This window comes from Sus scrofa, chromosome 13, assembly GCF_054392235.1.
Source record: "Sus scrofa isolate SSC_HxYL_T2T_F1_AM1 chromosome 13, Sscrofa_HxYL_maternal_Yorkshire_Landrace_v2.0, whole genome shotgun sequence".
Taxonomy (NCBI): domain Eukaryota; kingdom Metazoa; phylum Chordata; class Mammalia; order Artiodactyla; family Suidae; genus Sus; species Sus scrofa.
In genome coordinates this window covers 16,086,052-16,106,960 of record NC_139395.1, presented here as the reverse complement: position 1 = coordinate 16,106,960, position 20,909 = coordinate 16,086,052, and the positions used below count along the sequence as shown (strand labels likewise).

Genomic DNA, 20,909 nt, shown 5'->3' with positions numbered 1-20,909 from the left:
GTGTGGCTCACAAACAGCATAAATTTATTTCTCACAGTTCTGGAGACTGGTAAGTCTAAAGCCCAAGTTCTGGAAGATTCTGTGTCTGGTGAAAACCTGCTTCCTGGTTCATAGGTGGCCATCTTCTTGGTGTGTCCTCATGTGGCGGAAGCTGGGACGGAGCTCTCTGGGGTCTGTTCAATAGAGGAACTAATCCTGTTCATGAGGATTTCACCCTCCTGATTTAATCACCTCCTGAAGGTCTCACCTGTCAGTACCATCAGCCTGGGGGTTGGATCTCAATACAGGCATTTTGGGGGACACAAACATTATCGGTAGCAGCGTCCTTCCCAGTGTGTGCTCCAGGTGTCTGCACATCAGGACTGTACTCGGGGGTTCACACTGCCAAGACTGCTGCTGCTGAAGGGAATTAGCATTATCCTCAAAGAGGTAACATCCTATGAGAACCCTCTGGTTTTCAAAGGCAGCTCCAGCCTGGGTAGGTAGGGCTCTCTGAATTTTCACTGTGCCAACTCTGAGTCTAGGTTTTATTCAGCTAAAGAAGACCATAAATAATGTGTCTTGTGTTTTTATACACCTTTGATTCTTGTAAGTACCAAAATGAAAGTCATTTGACTTGTTCCATTTCCTTTCTTTGTTTAAACTATGAAATAATTTAACCTTTTCACAAAAAAGTTTAAGGCCACTGATATTTAGTCAAAGTTGTCGATGTAAAATTGAAAAGTAAAGGTAGTTTCATTGAAGAGAAATGTATGAATGCATTAATATCAAGGAATTCATAAACCCAGTAGAACTTGGGCCATTTTGGGTATGGCTTTAACTGACATATAATGACTCTGTGTAAATATGTGATCAAAAATAGAATCAGAATAATCTACTCCAAAAAGTTTATTTTTTAAATAAACATACCAGTGATTTATAGATGAAAACATTATTTCATGTCACTACTTAAGAGAAATAGGGATTCTCTTGTGATGCAGCAGGTTAAAGATCCTGCAGTGGCTCTGGTCATTGCTGTGGTATGGGTTTGATCCCTGGCCTGGGAACTTCCACATTCCACAGATGCAGCCAAAAAAAAAAAAGTTCTACCATTTTATTCTTGTTCACGTACATTTCTCTCAGCAGGAAAAACACTCTAAAAAATTTTGAAAGAAAATTAGCAAATAAACCCAAGAGTACTCAGTTATACCATCAGATGTAAATGTCCTGGAACAACATGGTGTTCTTTAGTCTATTTAGAGAATGGATTTTCTTATTTTACTTGTGAAAGCATAATGTGGCTGGACATATTCCTCACTTTTTAAAATTTTATGATTTTTATTTTTTCCATTATAGTTGATTTACAGTGTTCTGTCAATTTCTACTGTATAGCAAAGTGACCCAGTCATACATATATATATACTTTTTCTCACATTATTCTCCATCATGTTACATCACCAGTGACTGGGTATAGTTCCCTGTACTACATAGCAGTCCCTCAATTTTTATGAACTCCATTTACAAATTTAAAAATAGGAGTTCCCATCATGGCACAGCAGAAACGAATCTGATTTAGGAGCCATGCGGGTTTGATCCCTGGCCTCACTCAGTGGGTTAAGGATCCAGCATTGCCATGAACTGTGGTGTAGGTCGAGACATGGCTTGGATCCCGCATTGCTGTGGCTGTGGTGTAGGCCAGTAGCTGTAGCTCCTATTCGACCCCTAGCCTGGGAACCCCCATATGCCATGGGTGCTGCCCTAAAAAGCAAAAAAAAAAAAAAAATTAAAAGTCTATCATTATACAATAATTATTATTCAACCATGACTTTCTCAAATTCATCTTCTGCCTTTGAAAATTTTCAATCTATTGGACAAAACGTTTCCATTGATAGGTGAGATATTAAGTATTTGGCCCATTTGTGCAGCAGTAGTGTGGCCCATGACCTATCCCAGAGTCACTTAGGGTGCTTGTTAAAAAATACGGATTCCTTGGTTCTCTGAATTTACTGAATCAGAGTCTGTAGATAAAGCCCAGGAATATGTGTTTTCAACAAATAACTTGGATGTGTCCGATGCATGCAAAATTTTGAGATTCATTGCAAAGATGTATCAGGAGCTTATTAAAGAAGAGATAAAGTGTGAGGGAACTGCATCTTAAGAGTCTGACCCAGAGAATTAATCAGGGACAGCTCTTTCATTCTAAAAGGAAAAAGTAGGGCAGAACAATCTTTCAAGTTCCTTCAGCCCTAAAATCCTGAGATTATTTTGTCCTTGGTGTATGCTTTGAACATTAAAATCTCATTGTATCCAGGCTTCTGAGAAGGCTCTCCTCTGTCTTTTAAACTGATGTAAGTGCTTCTATGGATGACTTCAGAAAATATGGATTAATTTTTTAAATTGAATCCTTTTAGGATTTAAAACATTTTAATGGCAATCAAAGATGGAGTTCAGGCACTGTATTTGAGTTGCTCTTCATTTCTTCAGGGTTTTTGCATTTCAAAGTCAATCTGAAGTTGGCTAACTTGGATGGCGGAGAGAGGCGAGACCACTAATCCATCAAATGACATATTTTGGGTTACAGATTTTTGAAACCTTAGAAGTTAACATCAAGGCTTTTATTGCAACTTTCAAGGGGTGATATTAGTGAGGAAAAGCCTTTTCTGTCAGCAGTATAGACTTAGGGCAACAGTAATACTAGGTCAAGTTAAGTCAATACCCTTTTCATTAGAGTTGCCTTAGCAGTGAAAGTCATCATTAAACATTTCTCAAAGACAAAATCAAGGAAACAGAACAGGCCTACAGATATTGTAATAAGAACTTCTTAAACCAAGGTTCCATCCAAAACATTTGGTTTTTACTTTGCAGGTGGCTTAGTGAGAGAAAGTAATACACACTTTTCATATTGGTGAATTAAAATCAGACTGCTTCACAAAAATTATATTTCTTTTTCATATGAAGTATAATTTGTTGTGTCTTAATTTGTGAGTGGCTTGACTACCTGAATTAAAACCCAAGAAAAGCTGCAGAGTGTTTATTTAAAAACAAAGTAACTCCAGAACGATTAGCTTTTTTCTTTTTGGAGATAAATCTGCAAAATGAAAATTGTAGGGGGAGTAACTTGAGGAGGATAAGACCCAGCTTTCTGATTAATTTAATCTTTGGGTATTTTGTCCTCTTGTTGATTGACCACGTCCCTGGCTTCATTCTAAGAACTAGTACATTTCTTCTTATGATTCCACCTGGAGAGTAAGGGGAATTTGTGTACCCTCCTTTGACATTTTGCCTTAAGGCCTACCAGTGAAGTCTCCATTCTTTCCCCCGCTCCCCAGTAATCTAAATATATATTTCTTTCGTGGTAGGAAATTGTGCACACACTTAACATCAGTGCAGAAAACAGACGAGCAACTTCTATTCACCACTTGAGAGGGGAGCATAAGGAGGGATAGACTAACAATAAATGTCACCTAGCAAGTATGCTCCTCTAGGCAAGGCAATTCAAGGGAAACATAGTTCTGCTCACTTACAAAGAAAATAATACCAGGGGGGATTAAGATGGTGGAATAGAAGGACTGGAGCTCAACTTCTCTCCTAAAAACAAAAAAATTCACAACTAAAGACTGAGCAAACTTCACCAAAATGGACCAGAAACCTTAAAAAAGATACCCTACCCCAGAAGAAAAAGAGGAGGCCACATCAAGAGGTAGGAGGGGCGATTTCACGATATAAACAACCCCAACCTCCTGGGTGGGAAGCTCCACAGACTGAAAACTAACTGGTTCTCAGAGACTCACCTACAGGAGTGAGAGTTCTGAGCCCCACATCAAACTCTCATGTGTGGGGATCTGGCACAGGGAGAAAGAGCCCTGGAGCATCTGGCATTGAACACCAGTGGGGCTTGTGCACAAGAGCTCCACAGGACTGGGGGAAATGGAGACCCCATTCTTAAAAGGCACACACAGACTTTCACAAGCACTGAGTCCCAGGGCAAAGCAAAGTCTCCATAGGAATCTGGGTCAAACCCGACTGCTGTTCTTGGAGGACATCCTGGGAAAACAGGGGTGAATGTGGCTTGTGGGGAAGGACATTGGAAGCAAAGCTCTCGGGAGTATTCATCAGTGTGCCTTACTCTGGAGGTGGCCATTTTGGGAAAATCTGGCCCCACCTGTCAGCCAGCTGCGGAGAAGCCCCAGGGCAAACAACAACCCAGGTGGGACACAGCCCCACCCCTCAGTAAACAGGCTACCTAAAGAACCCCCAGGCACACAGCTGCCTCTAATCCCATCCAAAGACTAAGCCCCACCCACCAGAGGGATTAGAATCGGCTCCTCCTACCAGTGGGCAGGCATCAGTCCCTCCCATCAGGAAGCCTACACCAAGCCTCCATACTGACTTCAGCCACAGGGGGCAGACATCAGAAGTAAGAGAGGCTACAACTCTATTATCTGTAAAAAGGTCACCACACCAAAAACCTATAAAAATGAAAAGACAGAGATCTATAATGCACATGAGGGAGAAAGGAAACCCCCCAGAAAATCAGCTTAGTGATCAGGAGATTCTCAGCCTCCAGGAAAAAGACTTTAGACTGTTGATGCTGAAGATGATGCAAGACTTTGGAAATAAACTGGAGGCAAAGATGGATAACTTTCAGGAAACACTGACCAAAGAGATACAAGATATAAAACTTAAACAAGAAGAGATGCAAAATACGATAACTGAAATAAAAAATTCACTAGAAGCAGCTAACAGCAGAATACAGGAGGCAGAAGAACGAACAAGCGAGGTGGAGGACAGATTGGTGGAAATTACGGATGCAGAACAGAAAAGAGAAAAAAGATTGAAACTAAATAAAGAGAGTCTCAGAGAACTCTGGGACAACGTGAAACGCACCAACATCCATATTATAGGGGTGCCAGAAGGAGAAGAGAGAGAGAAGGAGACAGAAAAAATATTCCAAGAGATAATAGCCGAAAACTTCCCTAACATGTGGAAGGAATCACTCACTCAAATCCAGGAAGCACAACAAGTACCATATAAAATAAACCCAAGGAGGAACACCCTGAGACACATACTAATCAAACTGACCAAAATTAAAGAGAAAATCTTGAAAGCAGCTAGGGAAAAGAAACAAATTACATACAAGGGCACCCCGATAAGGCTATTGGCCGATTTTTCAACAGAAACTCTGCAGGGCAGAAGGGAGTGGCATGATATACTCTACGTGATAAAAGGAAAAAACCCCCAACCAAGATTACTCTACCCAGCAGGGCTCTCATTCAGATTTGAAGGAGAAATCAAAAACTTCATAGATAAGCAAAAGCTGAGAGAATTCAGCAACTCTAAACCAGCCTTACAACAAATACTAAAGGAACTTCTATAGGCAGAAAAGAACAAGAGAAGAAGTAAAGGAAAAAGAGCAGCAAAAACAAATCCAAAGTAATTACTAAAATGGCAATAAGAACATACATATCAATAATTACCTTAAATGTGAATGGACTAAATGCCCCAACCAAAAGACATAGACGGACTGAATGGATACAAAAACAAGTCCCATGTACATGCTGTCTTCAAGAGACCCACTTCGCGTCTAGGGACACACACAAATAGAAAGTGAGAGGATGGAAGAAAATATCCCATGCAAATGGGAATCAAAAGAAAGCTGGAGTAGCAATAGTCATATCAGACAAAATAGACTTTAACATGAAGAATATTTTAAGGGACAACGAAGGTCATTACCCAATGATCAAAGGATCAATCTAAGAACATGATATAACAATTTTAAATATCTACGCACCCAACACAGGTTCACCACAATATATAAGGTTACTGCTAACAACCTTAAAAGGAGAAATCGACAATAACACAATCATAGTGGGGGACTTTAACACTCCTCTTATAGCAATGGACAGATCATCCAGACAGAAAATCAATACGGAAACACAGGCCCTGAATGAAGCATTAAACCTGACGGACGTCATAGATATTTATAGGACATTCCATCCCAAAGCAACAGAACACACATTCTTCTCAAGTGCACATGGAACATTCTCTAAGATTGATCATATCCTGGGCTACAAATCCAACCTCAGTAACTTTAAGAAAATTGAAATCATATCAAGCATCTTTTCCAACCACAACGCTAATACGACTGGAAATCAACAACAAGAAAAAACCTGCAAAAAACACAAACACGTGGAGACTCAACAACATGCTACTAAACAACCAATGGATCACTGAAGAAATCAAAGAGGAAATGAACAAATACCTAGAAGCAAATGACAACAAAGATACAACACTCCAAAACCTATGGGATGCAGCAAAAGCCGTTCTAAGAGGAAAGTTTATAGCAATACAAGCCCACCTCAGGAAACAAGAAAAAGCCCAAATAAACAAGCTAACTAGACATCTAAAGCAGCTCGAGAGAAAAGAACAGACGAGGCCTAAAGTTAGCAGGAGGAAAGAAATCATAAAGATCAGAGCAGACATCAATGAAATAGAAACGAGGAAAACCGTAGAAAAGATCAATGAAACGAAAAGCTGGTTCTTTGAAAAGATCAGCAAAATGGATAAACCCTTAGCCAGACTTATCCAGCAAAAAAGAGAGAGGACTCACATCAATAAAATTAGAAAGGAGAAAGGAGAAGTAACAGCAGCCATCACAGAATACAAAGGATCATAAGACACAGCTATATGCCAATAAAATGGAAAACCTAGAAGAAATGGACAAATTCTTAGAAAAGTACAATCTTCCAAGACTAAACCAAGACGAAATAGCAAAGATGAACGGACCCATCACAAGAACTGAAACTGACACTGTGATTAAAACACTTCCAGCAAGCAAAAGTCCAGGACCAGATGGCTTTACAGGCAAATTCGATCAAACATTTAGAGAAGAGTTCACACCTCTCCTTCTGAAACTACTTCAAAAAACATTGCAGAGGAAGGGATACTCCCAAACTCATTCTATGAGGCCACCATCACCCTGATACCAAAACCAGACAAAGATACCACAAAAAAGGAAAACTATAGGCCAATTGCACTGATGAACATCGATGCAAAAATCCTCAACAAAATACTAGCAAACTGCATCCAACAATACATTCAAAGGATTTCACATCATGATCAAGTGGGATTTATCCCAGGGATGCAAGGTTCTTCAATATCCCTAAATCCATCAGTGTGATACCCCACAAAAACAAACTGAAGAATAACAATCATATGGTCCCCTCAATAGACGCGGAAAACGCCTTTGACAAAATCCAGCACCCATTCCTGATAAAAACCCTTCAGAAAGTGGGCATAGAGGGAACCTACCTCAACATGATAAAGGCCATAGACGAGAAACCCACAGCGAACATCATTCTCAATGGTGAATGGCTGAAAGAATTCCCGCTGAGATCAGGAACAAGACAAGGATGTCCGCTCTTGCCACTACTCTTCAACATAGTTCTGGAAGTCCTAGCCACAGCAATCAGAGAAGTAAAAGAGATAAAAGGAATCCAAACTGGAAAGGAAGAAGTAAAACTATTGCTATTTGCAGATGACATGATACTATACCTAGAGAACCCTAAAGACTCTGCCAGAAAACTGTTAGAGCTTATCCACGAATTTGGCAAAGTAGCAGGATACAAAATCAATACACAGGAATCGACGGCATTTCTATATACTAACAATGAAAAAGCAGAAAGAGAAATTAGGGAAGCAATCCCGTTTACCACTGCATCCAAAAGAATAAAATACCTAGGAGTAAACCTACCTAAAGAGGCAAAAGACCTGTACTCTGAAAACTCTAAGCCACTGATGAAGGAAATCAAAGATGACACAAGTAGATGGAAAGACATACCATGCTCTTGGATTGGAAGAGTCAATATTATCAAAATGACTATACTACCCAAGGCAACATACAGATTCAATGCAATCCCTATCAAATTACCAAGGACATTTTTCACAGAACTCGAACAAAATATTTTAAAGTTTGCTTGGAAGCACAACAGACCCAGAATAGCCAAAGACATCCTGAAAAAGAAAAACGGGCCTGGAGGAATCAGGCTCCCGGACTTCAGACTCTACCACAAAGCAACAATCATCAAAACCACATGGTACTGGCACAAAGACAGACATACAGATCAGGGGAACAGGACAGAAAGCCCAGACTTAAACCCATGCACCTACAGCCAACTAATCGATGACAAAGGAGGCAAGGATATTCAATGGAGAAAAGAGAGCCCCCTCAATAAGTGGTGTGCTAGGAAAACTGGACAGCCACATGGAAAAGAATGAAATTAGAACACTCCCTAACACCATACACAAAAAGAAACTCCAGATGGATGAAAGACCTAGATGTAAGGCCAGGCACCATAAAACTCTCAGAGGACAACATAGGCCAAACACTCTCCGACATAAACATCTTCTCAGATCCACCTATCAGAGTATTGACAATAAAAAGTAAAATAAACAAATGGGACCTACTCAAACTTCAGAGTTTCTGCACAGCAAAGGAAACCCTAAACAATACAGAAAGACAACCCACAGAATGGGAGAAAATCTTTGCAAGTGAATCGACTGACAAGGGATTAATCTCCAAAATTTATAAACACCTTCTGCAGCTCCATACCATAAAAACAAACAGTCCCACCAAAAATGGGTAGAAGATCTAAACAGACAGTTCTCCAAAGAAGACATATAGATGGCCGAGAAACACATGAAAAAATGTTCAGCGTCACTCATTATTAGAGAAATGCAAATCAAAACCACTCTGAGGTACCCCCTTACACCAGCCAGAATGGCCATCATCAATAAGTCTACAAACAAGAAGTGCTGGAGAGGGTGTGGAGAAAAACACACCCTAGTACACTGTGGGTGGGATTGTACATTGGTGCAACCACTGTGGAAAGCAGTATGGAGATTCCTCAGAAAACTCAAAATAGAACTCCCATTTGATCCAGCAATCCCACTCCTGGGCATCTATCCAGAGAAAACCATGACTTGCAAAGACGCATGGACTCTGTTGTTCATTGAAGCACTATTTACAATAGCCAAGACATGGAAACAACCTAAATGTCCATCGACAGAGGAGTGGATCCAGAAGATGTGGTACATATACACAATGGAATATTACTCAGCCATTAAAAAGAACGAAATACCAGCATTTTTAGCAACATGGATGGACCTAGAAATTATCATGCTAAGTGAAGTCAGCCATACAATGAGACACCAACATCAAATGCGTTCACAGACATGTGGAATCTGAAAAAAGGACAGACGGAACTTCTTTGCAGAAGTGCTACTGACTCACAGACTTTGAAAAACTTATGGTCTCCAGAGGAGACAGTTTGGGGGGTAGGGGGATGTGGCTGGGCTGTGGGATGAAATCCTGTGAAATTAGATTGTTATGATCATTATACAACTACAGATGTGATAAATTCATTTGAGTAATAAAGACAAATGAAAAAATTAAAACATTTTTTAAAAATTAAAAAAAAAGAAAAAATAGTACCAAAGCTCATACAAACGTGTAGGAATTTGTGTTTCTTTAACTAGCTTAGTTTAAAAATAACCTTAGGAAATGAAAAGCGGCATTGCAGTATAGGGATAAATTCCTGTATGTTATTTTAACATACAGACAAATTTTAGCCTTACTGAGGTAGACACTTACATATACAAAGGCCTTTTTCATAGGGGCTGTTATACTTATGTATGACTGTCCTAAATATTAGCTTGAAGCTGTCAACTTCCTTGATCTTTCACTAAGGCAAGCTTTTCATTTTTTTTATTTTCATTTTATTCCTTCCTTCCTCCCTTCCCTCCTACCTTCCTTCCTTCCTTTCTTTCTTCCTTTCTTCCCTCCATTCCTGCTCTTTGGCTTTCTTTCTGTCACTTTTTACCTGAAGCTATTCAGGAAAGGGATGTCAACATGTTGATAGTTTTCTTTATTCCATTGGAGGTGTTTTATCATATTCAGAGAATCCAAAGTAAAAGGAGATCTTGTTTTTTGATTAAAAATTTTTTTCTTTTTTCATGTGAGAGGCAGGTTAGGTAGAGGCCTCTTGGATAGAAAAGGAAATCTGGGATTGGAAAAATGTATGTATTTCCATTCACCTTTCATCTGAAGCGCTTTTGTGTCTACTTCTCAGGATGCTTTAATGATCTAATGTCAGAAGTGTTTTGTGCAACTTATGGAAACATTATGACAGTAGAGCTTGCATGATCCAGCAGAATTCTGACAAACTCTAGCTTAAAAAGAGAGGGAGGAGTTCCCGTCGTGGCGCAGTGGTTGATGAATCTGACTAGGAACCATGAGGTTGTGGGTTCGATCCCTGCCCTTGCTCAGTGGGTTAACGATCCTGCGTTGCTGTGGCTCTGGTGTAGGCTGGCAGCTACAGCTCCGATTCGACCCCTAGCCTGGGAACCTCCATATGCCGCGGGAGCGGCCCAAGAAATAGCAAAATAAATAAATAAAAAGAGAGGGAAAGAGTTCCCATCTTGGCTCAGCAGTTAACAAATCTGACTAGCATCTATGAAGACACAGGTTTGATCCCTGGCCTCTCTCAGTGGGTTAAGGATCCAGCATTGCCATGAGCTGTGGTATAAGTCACCAACGCAGCTCGGATCCTGTGTTGCTGTGACTGTGGCATAGGCCAGCAGCTGTAGCTCCAACTGGACCCCTAGCCTGGGAACCTCCATATGCCGAGGGTGTGTCACTGAAAAAAAAAAAAAAAGAGAGAGAGAGAGGGGGGATATAAAGGCAGTCTTGGAGAATGATAATGAGACAAAGATCTTTTTGACAAGGAGGCACATATTCAGTTCAAACTATATGATCTTCCTGGGCCAGAAAGTCCAGCAGCATATTGAGTTTCAATGAGGGTGCCAGTTGTTTAATATGTCATTTTTGACTCGTCATGCCCCGTGTAAAAGGAGAAAAAATGCTAGGCAAATATTTACACATTTTACTGAAAGGAAATAAAAATGCATTACAAATGAGTTATTCAATTGACCTCATGTTTGATTAGAAATAATTTCTCTTTAACTCTTTCATTGCATACAAGTGCTTTTACTTTGCATCTAACGATGATGACTCTGTCAGGCATCCTAGGGGTGTGGCCTTGAGCTGTGAGAAATTTGTCAGCGTTTATTCAAGACTTTATAGGCCAAAGTAGAATGCCTAGTTGAGAAGAGGGCTCAGGAGGCTGGCAGTATTAGGGCAAGGAGAGGAGAAAGGGTCTCTGTAGAGCCAGCGGGCCCTGTGATAAACAGTGGCTGCTGTGGGTCAGCTCTTGTTGAGAGAGAGAGTTTTTAAATTCCTAACTGAAGGAAAGTTTGAAAACTTATGCTGTTTTGTTTCAGGGCCGAGATCTGGACTATAAAATTCAGGAATATAAAGAGGCTGGAAGAACCTTTCCAGAGAGTCAAATAATAGAATGGTTTATCCAGCTGTTGCTAGGAGTTGACTACATGCATGAAAGGTATGTGCATCTGTTACTGAGGGATAGTGTTGTATTAACAATCACATCAGAACTTGAAAAAATGTCCACAAGATACACAACTATAGGTAAACATCTACAGTATGCTTTTTCATGAAGACACTATTCAATGATTGTATCTAGAGGATATACTTGATTACCTTTTTTTTGTTGTTATTCTAGAAATCAAACCAGCCTTAAATACAAGGCAGAAACTTGTATCCTATATCTGATCCTATTCTGTGAGCCACAAGAGGTTCTCAGATACCTTGAGCATACTATGGATTTATTATACCTCCCAGTGGGCTTGAGCTGTGAACACCCTAGCATGCTGCAGGTGAACTGCGTGGTTACTTTGGACCGTGTCAGTGCACTTCTGGATGTGTTCACATCCCCAACAAACTGAGGGACTGAGGCAGAAAATATGCTAAGTATTCAGACTGAAAGTCACTTTTGATACTAAATATCTGGTAAAGGTCAAACTATGAGTTCAATCATCTATAATTTGCCTTTGCAATCTCTGCCTCAAAAGTGTATTTCAAAACTTTTTATTCTTTTTTTCTGCAGGTCAAAAGTAAGACATTTTAGATGTTAAATATTTTATAGACCTGTCACATGATATGAATAAATTTGAAAAGATGGATATACACAGACACATAAAAGTAGCTCCTCTGAGGGGTCCACGTTAGCTTACAACTTAGAAGTCGGTAGAACATGTGATAACATTCTTCTTGAACAAAAGTGTAAGTTTATAGGGTACACCAAGGTCTGGCTATCCATGGATGTCGTATAGCTTAAATGTGTTATCTGTGCTTTCTCATGGCGTAGAAAGTAATCCAATTATTGTCTGCTTTGCCATCTATCTTCTGAAACATATGCTTGATGGGACAGATAGCCACTGACTTATTGACAGATAGCTGCTAACTTATTGACTTATTGAAAACTCACAACAATCCTTTGAATGGTGTCAAACTATCCTAAGAGACAAGGATAGAAGAATATCAAATAATCTTTTAATAAGATGCTAAAGCTGCTGGATATAAGACTTCCATGCACATAGTTATATTTGTATCCCTTTTATTTTCTCTACTGTCCCTTGGTATATTTGTTAGTTTAGACATAAGGAAAACAACACATATAAAGATGCCAACTTTGGTGCTCGGTGTGGAAAATATAAGCCTGAAATCTGGTTGATCTAGTTACCCAAATATTTTTCATTACATTTGGTTCTGCTTAGTAATAGTTAAATGAATTTTAAATATTCCTTCAAAGAGAGGATTTAAATCTCTTTTGAATCCCTCAACATTCTAGGAAAGTCATTAAATAGGGCTAAATGTCTGGGCGTTTGTGGCTCTGAAATATCGTCTTTTGTGATTCAGATAACAAATGATGCCTCTTTCGTTATGTTATTATAACCAATCATCGTAAAGTTTTTCTCTATAGATGGAGAAATTTAAATTTTATATTTAAGTTTGTTCATTTGCTTACTAAATAGTGATAAGTTAAAAATAAAGCCTAACATCAAAGATATGTTAGTAAACCAGCAGAGAGAAAACATGTGCCCCAATAGCTGTAAATGGTGTAGCATGGTGGGTATGCAAGATTCAGAGCCTCTACTACATGTGTTTTATGACCTTGGATAATCCGTGTAACCTCTCTGAACATTTGTTTCCTCATCCATAAAATAGGGATCATAATGAGACTCTCCTTGCTTACTTTATAGGGCTATGGGGAATATGCATTGAGATATTACACGCTTGGAAAGTTTGCAAACTCTCAAGTCCTATGTAAATATTGTCATTTGTAGTTGTAATTCAATGTAGAATGAGAGCCAAGCCACCAGAAAGGGTAAAAGAATCTCTGACAATAACAAGTGTTGCCAAGGATGTGGAGCTACTGGAATTCTTTGCATTGCTGTTAGGGTGTGAATTGGTAAAAAACACTTTGGAAAAATGTTTGACAGTACCTCCAAAGCTAGACATTCAAATACCTTGTGACCCAGTAATTCTGTTCTGGAGATGAAATATGAGTATCTATGTCCAACAAAAGACATGTACAAGAATGACCTTAGAAGCCTTATTTGTAATGGCCAAAACACAGAAAATGTCCATTCACAGTTGGTTAAATAAATCGTGGTGTAGTCATACAAGGGGACATGACTTTGCAGTAAAGAACATGTGATTGATGAATCTCAGAGACGTGATGTTGAGTGAGAGAGACCAGATACAGAAGGGAGTACTGTATGACTCCATTTATATGATGTTCAAAAGTGAGCAAAATCAATGTATGGTGAGTCAGAATAGAGGTTACATTTAGAAGGTGTTTTGACTGAAAGGGGGACAAAGAAGCCTTCTGGGTTGCTGGAAATGTCCTACATTTTGATTTGGGTGGAGGATTACAAGTGTGATATGTATCACAAGTATCACATATGTGGTATGTATTACAAGTTCATAAGCCTAAGATTTGCACACTTTAAATAATACTCTAAAATAGACAATATGTATGTAAAGAAAATGACAGTTTAAGTGCTATAGGCAATCAGAAGAGGGATAATGTTTTTATTTGGGGGAATCAATGAAGTTTTCTTGGAAGAAGTGTTATTTGAACCATGGTGGGTTTTGTCTTTTTTGGGGGGAGGGGGCCTGCACCCATGGCACATGGAGGTTCCCAGGCTAGGGGTCCAGTCAGCTGCAGCCGCCAACCTACACCACAGCCACAGCAATGCTGGATCCTTAACCCACTGAGTGAGGCCAGGGATTGAACCTGAGTCCTCATGGATGCTAGTTGGGTTCATTAACCACTGAGCCATGATGAGAACTCTGCAAAGTGCATTTTGAATGTGGTGAAAGATGGGTCACACCTTTCCAGACAATAACGAACAGAGTGAGCAAAGTCACAGAGCTGATAAAACAGCACTTTTAGGGTGAATGATGAGTGGTTCCATGGGCAAGGCTCTTGGAGTATGTGAGTGGAGCTATGAATCAAGGTAGGTTTAGGTCAGATTGTAGAGGGCTTGATTTTGTAGCATTGATGTTGAGTCCACAGAAGCCTTCTGAGTGAAGCTGTAATGTAATCTTCCTGGAACTCCCAGATCTTCAGGAAGATTAGATGACAAATTATAGAGGATAGAGGGGGGCTTGGGTTATCAATCTGGAATCTTTTATAACATCCACGCATGGGATCATAAGACCTGAGCTAAGGTGGCAGCAGTGGGCAGCGTACGGAAAGCCAAGAGTGAACTTGACAAATTTGACATGAAGCAGATATATGAGTGGTGCTAGGAGAAGGTCAAAGATTAACCTGTTCATTATTTGAGGGTGAGTGAGAAGTTGCAAAATCAAATTTGAAGTTGTGGGTGGAGGGTAGCATTCTTCTTTGCAGGTTTTAGGTTTGGGGTTCCTCTTTTTGCATTCTTTCAGGGCTTTTTTTTTTTTTTTTTTTTTTTTTGGCAGATTCTTGCCTACATGTAACTGTTGTTTTCTAGCACTATTAGGAATTTCACCTTGAAAAATTTCTCACATTTCTGGGAATTTGGGGTGTGATCAGAGGTAGGTGTTTCCATCTTGTTTAATCTTCAGAAAAGTTTTCAAGTGGAAAAATGCTATATATTATTCCTAATCATAAATATATAATCTACTTTTCACTTCTATAGTTTTCAGTATTTGCATAGTTCTAAGATATGTTTCCTTCAGAGATTAAACTTATTTACCTTAATTATCAATTAAAAAAATTTAAATCCGGAGTTCCCGTCGTGGCGCAGTGGTTAACAAATCCGACTAGGAACCATGAGGTTGCGGGTTCGGTCCCTGCCCTTGCTCAGTGGGTTAACGATCCGGCGTTGCCATGAGCTGTGGTGTAGGTTGCAGACGCGGCTCGGATCCCGCGTTGCTGTGGCTCTGGCGTAGGCTGGTGGCTACAGCTCCGATTCAGCCCCTGGCCTGGGAACCTCCATATGCCGCGGGAGCGGCCCAAGAAATAGCAACAACAACAACAACAACAACAACAACAAAGAGAGACAAAAAAGACAAAAAAAAAAAATTTAAATCCAAGAGAATGATTCTTTTAGCATATGGCATAGACACACATAATGATATAAAAAGCTAAGAATATGCACAGTTCACTCAAAGCTACCTTGAGAATGTAGCATTAAAGCTCCTTCCTCATGACCAACACAGAACCCTGACCTTGGTGATTTAGGACAAGCATTTACTGCTCTTGTTGTCTATTGGTAGCTGCAGATCAGCTGCAAGCCTTCCCTACCTACTGCCTGCACTGAAGGATCAGCTCCTGTCTGGGACGGGCTTTCTCATGGTGAGGGAAAAGCAAGAGTCAAGGGAAACACTGAGTGGTTCTTAAAGATTCTGCTCAGACACGCTGATTGTCTGATTTGTTTGCATGCCCTTGACCCTAGCAAGTCACATGACCAAGCCCGGTGTCATAGTCACACTATTCCTCCCAAAGGGGACACTCACTGCCAGACAATGGATGTGCAAATATTTGGGCACATGAATACAGCCTCCCTCAGCTTTCTACCGAAATCTTTCAAACTATAACCAATACAATAGATCTATCTCCAAAGCATTATTCCAGCATTTTCCTCTTATGGCCTATAGAATATGTTAAAATGTATTTTGAAAATTACAGATAAGTTAGGAAGATCACTTTGGAAATAAGAAGATGGATTTGGCTCCTCTGTTGCAAACACCTTGCAAATTATTTTAGTGCCCATGATGGTTAATTTTTCTTTTCTTTTCTTTTCAGGGTTGCACCTGTGGCATACAGAAGTTCCCAGGCTAGGTGTCAAATCAGAGCTGCAGCTGCCGGCCTACACCACGGCCACAACAATGTGGGATCTGAGCTGCATCTGTGACCTAAACTGCAGCTTGCAGCAACACTGGATCTTTAACCCACTGAGTGATGCCAGGGATCAAACCAGCATTCTCATGGATACTAGTTAGCTTCTTAACCCACTGAGCCACACCGGGAACTCCAATGTGATGGTTAATTTTATGTGTCAGTTTGAGTGGGCCATGAGGTTCCGGATGACACATTGCTTCCAAGTATGTCTATGAGGATGAGATTAGCGTTGGGATCAGTGGACTCTGTAGATTGCTTTCTCCATAAGCTTGGACACCGTTCAATATCTTGAAGCCTGAATAAAACAAAAGGCAGAGGAAGGAGGAACTTTCCCCCCATTTTCTTGCCTCACTGATGAGCTTGGACATTTCAACTCATCTTCTCTTGCCCTTAGACTGAGAGACTCTTAGACCATTGACTTACCTGGTCTTAAGCCTTCGGACTAGGCCTGAATTACATCACCAGCTTTCCTGGGTCTTCAGCTTGCAGATAGCAGATCTGGGAACTTTTTAGCCTTCATAACTGCATGAGCTGATTCATCATAATAAATCTCCATCTATCTCTAAATCCATATCTCTGTCTCCTATTTGATCTGTTTCTCTGGAGAACCCTGACTAATACAGTGCAGCAACAGAGGAGATAGACCCTGGAAAAACCAAGACAAATGAGGTTACAGAAGAAACAAAGGGTTTGTTTACTTCTTTGGAGCTTTCCTGTGCTTATTTTAATTTGGCTTATTTATACATTTGTAATATTCTAAATCTATGGCATATTGCATAAACATTGATAAATAATGATGTTATAAGCAGAGAATATTCATAGTTCACCAAAAACTATCTTGAGAATGTAGCACTAAAACTCCTTCCTCCTCCTGGGCCTGAATGTCAGGCAGGTAGACAGAGATAATTTTGTTAAAGGTGTCTGTGTCCTGAGGCTCATCACCAAGCTCCCATGGGCTGGTCCAGTATCTGAGGGATTTGGAGCCTTTCTTCTCTTTGGTCCAGTTAATTGGCTAATCTTTGTACCATCGTCTTCTCTGGATGCCACAGCAGAATTGGACATGAGGGAACTTCCAGAGACAATGTCATTTTGCTCTCTCTCTCTTTTTTTTTTTTTTTTTTTTGCCTCCAGTGCTAACAGAGAAACCACAAAACAAATAACTACCCCCCAACTCATTTCTGTTGAAGGGATTCTGTTCAGTTAGCCTTGATTTTTTAAGCTGAGGCACAGAGCAGTCTCTCTGCAGGGAGCTCCTTTGCTGGTGATCTTGGTGCTCCCATAGTGGAGGAGAGAACAGGGCCTTTCCTAAAAACGTGTGAGTAGGTAGGAGTGGAGGATGGCTTTGGAGAAGACCAGGTGATAGACCATCCTTCCTCAGCTGGCAGAAGGGGCATGGTAGGTCCTGAGCAGGGAGTGAGTTGCAGAAGAGTGAGGGGTTGGACCCTGTGGTTACACCACTGCCGGTAACTAAGTCTTGTTTCTTGGGAGGTCATCTATAACTCAGAAGCTCTATTTACTTTTTTTTTTTTTTTTTTTTGTCTTTTTGCTATTTCTTGGGCCGCTCCCGCAGCATATGGAGGTTCCCAGGCTAGGGGTCCAATTGGAGCTGTAGCCACCGGCCTACGCCAGAGCCACAGCAACGCGGGATCCGAGCCGCGTCTGCAACCTACACCACAGCTCACGGCAACGCCGGATCGTCAACCCACTGAGCAAGGGCAGGGACCGAACCCGCAACCTCATGATTCCTAGTCGGATTCGTTAACCACTGCGCCACGACGGGAACTCCTCTATTTACTTTTCATCATTATCGTTCATCTGTGAGGCTCGGTAGCCTCACAGAGACTTTCCTTTTTGATATATTGCTGGTAACAAGAGCAATATGAGCAATAACAATAACCATTTGGTGTTGTTATAACCAGAGTTTATTCACAGTTTATGTCACATCTCTGCTCTAATGTCACTTTCTTCAAGGCCTTCTCTGACCCCAGTGTCATTCTAAACCAGTGTCTCCTTACCCTGGTTAGTCTCTAGCTCCTGATTCTGTTTATTGTTTTGATAGCACTGTTAGCTGACATGGTATTACGAATCTGTTCATTTAGTTATTTTCTGCCTATTTACCTTACCAGGATGAAGCTTCATGACTACAGAGAAAGTGTCTTTTTTTTTTTTTTTTTTGGCTTTTTAGGGCCACTCCCACAGCATATGGAGGTTCCCAGGCTAGGGGTTGAATCAGAGTTGTGGCTCTTGGCCTACACCACAGCTAGGGCAACACAGGATCCTAGCCGTGTCTGCAACCTACACCACAGCTCATGGCAACAGCGGATCCTTAACCCACTGAGCAAGGCCAGGGATTGAACCCGCATCCTCATGGATGCCAGTCAGATTCGTTAACCTCTGAGCCATGACGGGAACTCCCAGAGAATGTGTCTTTCTTGATCGATCATTGCCAGGGCCTGGTAATGTGGTTCTCAGCACCTCATTGGATTCTAATTTAATTTCTGGGAGGCCAGAGAATCTGTGGGCTGCATCGGGTGGATACTTTCATAAACTTGGCTTTATAAATTAGTTCATTGTCAACTTTTGAAAATATTCCTTGTGTGCCTGAGAAAAACATTTTAAAACTTTTTGATGCAATATTCAATTTATGTGCATTAGTTCAAGGTAATTGTATTTTCTAAATCTATAATTTTGTTTCTAAAATCCATATTCTTATTATTTTCTTGTCCACTGAATCTACTAATTACTGAGGGAGGTATGTTAAATGTCCCACAATGATTGTGGATTTGCAAATTTCTCCTTACATTTCTTTTTTTTTTTTTTTTTTTTTTGTCTTTTGTCTTTTTTGTTGTTGTTGTTGTTGCTATTTCTTGGGCCGCTCCCGCGGCATATGGAGGTTCCCAGGCTAGGGGTCGAATCGGAGCTGTAGCCACCGGCCTACGCCAGAGCCACAGCAACGCGGGATCCGAGCCGCGTCTGCAACCTACACCACAGCTCACGGCAATGCCGGATCGTTAACCCACTGAGCAGAGGCAGGGACCGAACCTGCACCTCATGGTTCCTAGTCGGATTCGTTTACCACTGCGCCACGACGGGAACTCCCTCTCCTTACATTTCTATTAATGTTTATTTTTGCTATATATTTAAGCCTATATCATCAGTTGCACACAAGTATAGAATTTTAAAATCTTCCCAATAATTAGTTAATTAATTAATTAACTAGTCTTTTTAGGGCCACACTTGTGGCCTATGGAAGTTCCCAGGCTGGGGGTTGAATTAGAGATACAGCTGTCGGCCTACACCACAGCCACAGCAACGGGGGATCCAAGCTGCACTGGCAACCTACATCACAGCTCATGGCAATGACAGATTGCTGACCCACTGAGCAAGGCCAGGGGTGGAACCCTTGTCCTCATAGATACAGGTTGGATTCATTTCCACTGCGCCATGATGGGAAATCCCTATTGATTTATTTATGTAGTAAAACTCTTTATTCTTAATTTACTTAATATTGCTTTTTGCCAGCTTTCTTTTGCCTGGAATATCTTTTCTCTCCTTTTGCTTTAAACCTTTCTGTGTCCTAATATTTTAAGAGTGTTTTTATAACAGTTTTTTAAAAAAATAATTCAGTCTTGTGTTATAAATAATTCAGTCTGTGTTTTAATAGATGGTTTTACTCCTTTGTAATTAATACCACATGGGGTGTATTTCTATCATTTTATTTTGTTGTTCTTCTTTTCCTCCTTTTCCTGCTTTCTTTGGATAGGTCGGGTTTTTGTTATTTCCCTTTTCATCTGCTAGTTTGAAAATTATACATACATCTTATTCCTGTTGTTTTAGTGTTACCCTTCAGTTATTAAATGCATACTTGAATAAGTGAAGTTTGAAGAAGGCAATGTATTTACCCTTTTTTTAAAACAGTACAGGACTTCAACTCCAATTACATTCCTCCTTCCTCTTATATATTGTTGTTATTCAGGATTTCAGTTCTGTTTTCTCTTCATGCTCTGCAAACCAGTGATTCCTGTTGTCATCAGTGCTGGTCAATAAGCCACACGTGTTTACATGTCCTTACTCTACCAACCGTCCAGACCCTCCTTCTGTGGCCATTTTATTATGAAATAAATCCTTAAGTTATGTGAATGGTAAACACTATCGTTTGTTTACTTGGAAATGCCTTTATTTTTTGCTTGTTCTTTCATACTAGTTTAGTTATTATTTTAGCTGAGTATTTTATATTTAGCAAAATGTTCAGCTCATTTGTCCTGTTGTTTATTAGGCATACAATTCTAGGTTGACAGGTAATTTTGTCTAACATTTTATTCCCTGGTCTTCTGTATTCTGTTACTGATGTTGAGAAGTCACTTTCCATCTAGTTGTCATTCTTTTTTTTTTTTTACTTTTTTAGGGCTGCACCTGCAGCATGTGGAAGTTCCCAGGTTAGGGGTCAAATCAGAGCTACAGCTGCTAGCCTAGGCCACAGCCACAGCAACACGGAATCCCAGCCGAATCTGCAACCTACACCACTGCTCATAGCAAATCTAGATCCCTGACCCACTAAGCTAGGCCAGGGATCAAAACCATGTCTTCATGGATGCTAGTCCCATTCATTTCTGCTGT

At 40.3% G+C, this 20,909-nt stretch overlaps 1 protein-coding gene across 7 annotated transcripts in view; it reads left to right on the top strand.

Moving 5' to 3' along the window:
* Positions 1 to 20,909, top strand: part of NEK11 (NIMA related kinase 11) — a 293,211-nt gene that overhangs the window by 61,439 nt on the left and 210,863 nt on the right. For 6 of the 7 annotated variants that reach the window (XR_014825059.1, XR_014825060.1, XM_021071328.2 and 3 more), the window contains exon 4: positions 11,320 to 11,438. The exons of the other annotated variant lie outside the window; for it this stretch is intronic. Coding sequence is in view for 4 of the 6 variants with exons in the window: in XM_021071328.2 (XP_020926987.2) it covers positions 11,320 to 11,438 (119 nt within the window). In the remaining 2 variants the exon portion in view is untranslated. The remainder of the gene's footprint in view (positions 1 to 11,319; positions 11,439 to 20,909) is intronic. 7 annotated transcript variants of the gene reach the window in all.